The 7,500-nt window shown below is 43.2% G+C and overlaps 1 protein-coding gene across 1 annotated transcript in view; it reads left to right on the top strand.

The window, feature by feature from the left end:
• Positions 1 to 7,500, top strand: part of ca16b (carbonic anhydrase XVI b) — a 178,774-nt gene that overhangs the window by 120,917 nt on the left and 50,357 nt on the right. The window contains exons 14-15 of the mRNA XM_063216202.1: positions 1,807 to 2,058; positions 6,643 to 6,781. Of these exons, the coding sequence (XP_063072272.1) occupies positions 1,807 to 2,058; positions 6,643 to 6,781 (391 nt within the window). The remainder of the gene's footprint in view (positions 1 to 1,806; positions 2,059 to 6,642; positions 6,782 to 7,500) is intronic.

The following is a 7,500-nucleotide window of genomic DNA, read 5'->3' as shown; positions in this document are numbered from 1 at the left end:
CTGGTCAAATGAAATCTGAGATGTCACGCTGGTGTGAAGAAAGTGAAACTGAATCCGATTGGCAGACTCAGAGATTCGCCATTGTGATTGGTTGTAATGTGTCACGTGACAACAAGCTCTACTGTACAGAATTAGTTTTAGAAGACAAGCAGAGACAGATCACTGATGTGTCCATTGCGACTTGCGAGACGAATTGAAATAAGAAGAAACGGTACTTAGCCTACTAGTGACATGCGGAAAGCACAGCAAAACAATAAAGAAGGCGACAATAACGTTGTTAGAGTGTATGAATCTGCACGTCGTATTCGTTGTGTGAGGTGGAGAGGTTTAGCTCGCAGGCTGCACTCGCCTGCCACTAAGACGAAATTTGTTAGATAGGCTTCATGTTTGATCTGAATAATCAGCGAATTGTTACTTAATGTACGGCTTATTTAACTTACTGTGCTATATCTGTGTTGTGGCTTACAACAGAGTCACATAATTGCCGTTTTTGTAGCGTGTTGGTTTCTTGAGTCAAGCACACAGGATGCCTAAACATGCTGCTCATTCCAAACCATCCAGGCGCACAACTCCGTGATAGCCTCCTTTCCCTTTAATACATTGCAGTATTTTCTGAGGTAGTTGGGGTAAAACAACAGTAACAAAGTAAGACTTTGACTAAATATTGGTCCAGTGATGTGCGCAGGCACAAAAGGCTTTTTCATGATCAGACAGATAAATGTTCCAATGAAGTTGTATCAAGCAGGTTATTGCATCTAGCAAATAGAGACCATTACAAGTATATGAAGATGTTCCTATCTTTAAAGGTAGCAAGAAGTCTGTTTGTCCATACATAGGCCTAAGCCAACTTTAACATAACCAAACACTACATAATAATAAGAAGAATAAGAATAAGAAGAAGTCTACCAAAACCATAATAATTATTATAAAAAAAATTACACATAAAGTACTTTATAGGCTACTCTAACTCCTTGCTGTCAAAAATAAGTTGGCCTCCTGGACTGTTGCCTACGGCTGGGGGGTATTGTAGTAGTTGTTCTAATAGGCTTATAATCAATTTCAGCCTAATCATTTTTGGCCCTTTCATGTGTCCTTTTGGGCATGTTAGGGTCAGTATTAAATGTTTAGAGAGGTAAAAATGAACTTCGAATGCTATAACATCCATAGACTTAGGCCTACTCCACAGTGTTTCTGAGGCCTGTTATGGCCTAGTTCTAACATGTTGGTATAGCCTATGCAAATCAGAGGATATTTGATTAGATATGACCAAACTAGGCCTACAACACTTAAATATTAAAATTGCACCAAAGGCTTCATTTTTAAGTTTTTACTTTTTACTTTTAATACTTAAGTATTTTTGACGGCAGATACTTTTGTACTTCTACTCAAGTAAAAAAGTGAGGAGCATACTTTTACTTTTACTTGAGTAGTTTTCAATGCAAGGTAACTGTACTTTTACTCAAGTACATAACTGGTGTACTTCGTCCACCACTGCCTGTAAGCTAATATGTAAGAGTTATGATTTCAAATGAACATTGTAAATGTCTCAATGTCAGTATCAGGAAAGTTCAGATACTTTGGGAAAATTCCGATCCGATCTCTGAATTATGTTGATATCTGAACCCGATACTGATACACCGATACCGATATCCCATCCCTACCGGCAGGCCCAGGTGTGAGCAGCTGGAGCAGATGACGTCTGCCTAAAGGGGGATTACCCCCCCCCCCCCACCTCCCCCTTGCAATAATAGAACCCGGAAACAATGGGCCAATGGAACCTCTCTCTCTCTCTACTCTCTCTGCTAGCGCCACCTAGCGGCCCGGAGGAGCAGCTGGAGCAGATGACGGCGCGCCCGGCTCGCCCGGCGCTGGGGGAGCGCTCCACCGTGGCCACGCCGCCGTGGGAGGAAGTGGAGGTGGAGAACGGCACGGCGGCCGACATGCAGCTGTCCAGCAGCAGCCCCGCTACGCGCTCCCCCCCGCGCATCATCAGCAGCAGCAGCGACCTCGACCGCAGCATCAACCGCGCTCCCTGGCCCTTCGACGTCCACCACACCGGTGAGGACAGAATACATTTTTTTTGCAATTTTTATTCATTCAAAGTCAAAGTTAACTTTATCCCAGATGGGAAATTCAAATGGTCAAGGTGCGTATAAGTACAGTACAGAACATTCAGACAGGGTAGACAAGACAATTAATTGATCTGTTTTACTTATTTGTCTGTTTTTTGAGTCTTGTCTTTTGAATGAATCCAGAGTGCAATACGTCTTTTTTCCCCTCCTCCCCTCACTCGCTCTGTGTATTCTCTTCGCCAACTCACTGCCTTATCTTTCCCCTCTCTCAGCCTCACTGTCTCTCTTTGTCTCACAACCATGACCCTTCCATGTACGTACATGCGGTAGAGGAAAGAAAACATTTTTGTTTATTTACACGTTCCCTGTTTCCCCTTCTCTCTGTGTGCTATCCTGTCCAGTATGTGTGTCTCTCTCACTCTCGTTGCTCTTCTCTCATGACCTTTCGACGTCCACAATGGTTTAAACTTTCATTCCTCTTTTCTTTGCATCTCCCTCTCCCTCTGCTTTCTCTTCTCCCATCTCTCTTGTTGTTCATTTCTATCAGTTATTCCTTTCTAGGCATCCGCATCCGAGTTAGGAGGGATTACAACGGTTTTTTTCTTTCTTTTTTTTTCATTCGCGTATATTCCTGCACCTATGCTTCCTACGAGCTCCCTTCCACGCCCCCCCCCCCTTCTCTCTCTCTCTTTTTACGCTTCTCTTCATCCTCTCCTCCTCCCTCCCCCTCCCTCCTTGTTCTCTTCTCCCGTCTCTTGTTCTCTCTCTCTCTCAGCCTCTTCTTCATCTTCTTTCACGATTATGATCCTTCAGCATCCAAACGAGTGAGGAGAGGAGACAGCAATATTTTACACTTATTTTCTACTCTCTCTCCCGCTCTCGCATACTCTCTCTTTGTCTGGTCTCTTCCCCGCTCATTATCTTTTCTCTCTCTCTTGTTGTCGTTGTGTCTCTATATCCCGTAATTATGACCTTTCGACATCCACAAGGATGAGCAGAGAAAACATTTTCACTTACAGTTGTATCCCTCCTCTCATCTAACCACCCTCTCCCTCTCTTGCGTGTGGTCTCTCTCTCTCTCTCTCTCTCTCTCACTCTCTCTCTCTCTCATTCTCTCTCTCTCGCTCTCTCTCTCTCTCTCTTTTTCTCTCTCTGTCTTTCTCTCTCTCTCTCTCTCTCTCTCTCTCTCTCTCTCTCTCTCTCTCTCTCTCTCCTATTCCCCCAGCCTGCTAACTGACTCTTACCTCCTCTGTCCTCATTCCCTTATCCTCTCTCTATCTCTGTTTCATCACCTTTTCTGTTCTTCCTCCTTCCTGTCTTCTCTGGCTAAATACAATACTCTTCACCCCTTCATTACAGAGGTCACTTCATAGGGAACAACATTACCTACGTGACTCGTGCCCCATGTAGTGAACTTCATTACAGAGGTCACTTCATAGGGAACAACATTACCTACGTGACTCGTGCCCCATGTAGTGAACTGTGGTGAAAGAGTGACTTGTCTTTCGTCCTGCTCTCTTCTTTCCTAACGCTCTTCTTCATATTATTGTTTCGGTAACACTTAATTTTAGGGATACATCTATTAGCACTAATAGGCTACATACAAGTTCCCTGTACAAGTAACTTGTGTAAGGCATGTACAAAGCAAAATCAAACATTTGTTAGGCATGTATTCTCAAATGTCTTGTTCATGCACAATAAGGGATTTATTACCAATTTAACCTTAGTAAGGACCTACCTAGTAGGCCTTAGCATTTGCTTAGTACATGCCTTACAAGTTACGTATGCAGGCATTAACATTGTATGTATTAGTGGTAATAGATGTATTCCTAAAATAAAGTGTTACCACTGTTCCCTCCACCTCTCTGGGGCCACTACTATTGGGTCAAAGACGTCCAAAAAGGAATTGTCATTCAGTGTAACGGATACCTTCTGCTGACTGTAACTGAAAAAACATGATTTTTAAATTGTTTCAAGTGAATGGATGACAGCCGAGGCTTTTATGAATTCACTGGAAAAAAATAAAATGAAAAGAGTCGTGTTTTTTACAGTTACAGTCAGCAGAAGGTATGCGTTACACTGAATGACAATTCCTTTTTGGACGTCTTTGACCCTATTTCACTCCATAGTTCACTTCAACACACGCAACACAATGCAACTCCTAAAGTGAACTATGTCCTTTCTATCACTCGTCTTCCTCTTTATTTATTTCCTTCGTTTTCTTCTCTCTTCCTTTTTTTTAAATTCTTTTTTTTTAACCCAACCACCACCACCCCGTATGGGGGACCTATATTGTCTTCCTTTTTTCTTTTTCTTTTTTAAATTTCTCTTTGTTTTTCTTTTAACAGAAGCAAAATGTAATATACAATAAAGGATAATAAAAGGATACAGAAAAAAGGATAAAGACAGGAGAAAAAATACAAAACCAATCTTAGTGTCCCCCAACACTTCAAACTATATATTATATAGTTTCCTTCCTCTTCCTTTCCATCACTCGTCTTCCTTCCTCTTTATTTATTTCCTTTAGTTTCTTCGCTTCATTCCCTCTGCTCTGTGGTCGGGTGTTGACGAGAGGGTAACATATGCCGCCAGTGCACGCAGCACAGCCACCATTTGGGCCGGGGGAGTTAGCGGTTAGCGGGGAGCAATTAGGAGTGCTAACGAGCCTCCTTCATTACGGCGTGCCCTTTGTGTTTAATGAACACAATGATTAATCTCCAGGAAGAGTACCCTGGAAGGAAGAGTACCTCGCGTGCTGCACGCCTTCACTCGCTCGTGGCGCGCTCACACACATTGCACGTTGCGTGCCGTGCACACACTCGCATCTACATAAACACACATGCACACTCATTGACATATACACACACACACACACACACACAACATACACACACCCACACACACACACACACACACACACACACACACACACACACACACACACACACACACACACACACACACACACACACACACACACACACACACTGACTGCCAACTTTACTTGTCCTAATGAGGTGGCAACATCTGCTGAAGTGCGGCAAGTGAAACCTCTCAAGGGGAGCATTTATCACTGTGGTGCCATCGCCATGGTGTGTGTGTGGTGCCATCGCCATGGTGTGTGTGTGTGTGTGTGTGTGTGTGTGTGTGTGTGTGTGTGTGTGTGTGTGTGTGTGTGTGTGTGTGTGTGTGTGTGTGTGTGTGTGTGTGTGTGTGTGTGTGTGTGTAAAAATGTGTGTGTGCACTGCATTCACAACTTGTCACTATTCACAGAACTTTCCAGAAATGAGTGTTCGCTCTCCTCTGCTCTGCTGCGTTGTTGCTAAGGGTTGCATACTGCGACTTCCAAACTAAGCACAGTACAAGTTTTGTCCCCGCTGTTCACGAAACAGCTGGTTCTGTTTAGCAGAGCTTATTCAGACAGGAACAGGACAGGTAAGGTCTTTTGGGAAAACAACTGTTACTGTGTTTTCACAGAAGTGTCAGGATGTGCCAAAACTGTAACTCTGTAAGTAGGTCTATGCCTCTTAAGTTTCTTAACTTTCTGTATAGTCTTGTAACTAGCATCCTTTCTTGAACTGAATTTCTCTAACAACTTGCCCATGAAAGTATTATTTCAAACTGTCGCCATCTAGTGGCTCCACTCAATTTGCATTTCACTACATCAACCCTGTTTCTCGAAAGCATCGGTGATGGCCAGTTAGCAACTTAATGAGTGTGTTACAATATGCAACCTTGCCTCCTCCACTTGTGCTTGTCTCCTCGTCCCGCCTCCTGGCCCCTCCTCCGTGGAGAAAACGATAAAGTTTCCCAGCTGTCAGCCTAGCCACAACAACTTTTGTGGGACTAGTTTTTCATTCACCATCCCAATTGCAAATGTGAAAAAGACGCTACAATTGAGCTTTTGCAAGATATTGAAATATAATGCTGTTGTCAGTGATGTCATCATGACATATTACTTCCTGGTACGAGGAGACAAGCATAAGTGGAGGAGGCAAGGTCGCATATTGAACGCTCTCAGTGAGTTGCAGTTATGTTGCTAATGATGTCGAGGAGGAGCACATCCATGGTCCAGTAACGATCCATAGGGTCCGAAAAAGAGAAGCTATCCAGTGAGCAGCAGTTTCATGAACAACACTGCCTTGTTGATGCAGAGGGTGAGGTCAGAGGAGAATGTCCAGACTGGTTCAAGTTGAAACAAAGGCAACAGTAGCTCAAATAACCACTTGTCACAACAAATGTAATGATACTTAATGATATGTAATTCATTATTATTATTAGTAGTAGTAGTAGTAGTAGAAGTAGTAGTAGTAGTAGTAGTAGTATCATTATTATTATTATTATTATTATTATTATTATTATTATTATTATTATTATTATTATTATTTTAATAATAATAATAATAATAATAATAATAATAATAATAATAATATTGGTGTTGTTTTCCTGCCTCTCTCTCCGCTCCAGAAGGGGGCAGCCTGCTGAACGTGCTGAATTCATTCATTAATTCATTATCATTATTAATTCATTCATTCATTATTTTATTATTGGTGTTCTCTCTCCGCTCCAGAAGGGGGCAGCCTGCTGAACGTGACCCGCAGCTCGTTGTCCGTGCCGGGCATGATGGAGTGGCTGATGCCCCTGACCGTGGTGTCTGTTCTCACCTTCTTCTGCCTGCTGCTGCTGCTCATGGTACTCGTCCACTGGAGGTGAGTGCCGCCACATTCATGTGAAAAAGTCCACTTCAAACAGGATTTGATAAAAAAGCCCAACTGGGACAACTCCCATTGTCATTGTAACACAGCACACAAGTGAACACTGCACCCAACAAAATTGCATTTATGCCCGGCCCCCAATGGCACCTTAAAGGGAGCAGTGCGGCGGGACAGTACCATGTTTAGGGTACCTCAGTCATGCAGGAGGATGGGGGAGAGGACTGGTTAATTAATCCCCCCCACCAACCTGTGCAGTGACGGCGCATGGTTGCCCCGTCACAGTCCCCCCACCAACCTGTGGAGTTGGGAGTGGGGGAACCGGCAACCTTTGGGCTGAAGTCTGACGCCCTAACTGCTTACCCATGACTGCCCATTCACTACTCCTCCTACCACGTTCTGTGGACATTGAAGAATGAAAATCGAAAAATGTCGGCACATCAAGCTTTTGGCCACAAGGACTTTTCATGTGAAAAAGTCTTCTTCAACCAGGAGTTTTCTGCTTTTTTCCCACTTTTTATGTGTTAAAGTGTTCCGCAAACATTATGTAAGCTATGAAACAAACCTTGGGAGCAGAAAAATCCTGGTTAAAGCAGACTTTTTTTCATCTTGTCATTTGGTGGTCCGGCTCCCAGGTCAGACAGTTTTGGATTTGCAGACTTTAATCTACTCCTCCTACCACATACATGTGGAAATTGAAGAATGAAAGTTGTAAA

The sequence above is a fragment of the Engraulis encrasicolus genome, chromosome 14, assembly GCF_034702125.1.
Source record: "Engraulis encrasicolus isolate BLACKSEA-1 chromosome 14, IST_EnEncr_1.0, whole genome shotgun sequence".
NCBI classification, from domain to species: domain Eukaryota; kingdom Metazoa; phylum Chordata; class Actinopteri; order Clupeiformes; family Engraulidae; genus Engraulis; species Engraulis encrasicolus.
The sequence above is the reverse complement of the archived record's forward strand: the minus strand, read 5'-3'. Positions and strand labels throughout refer to the sequence as shown.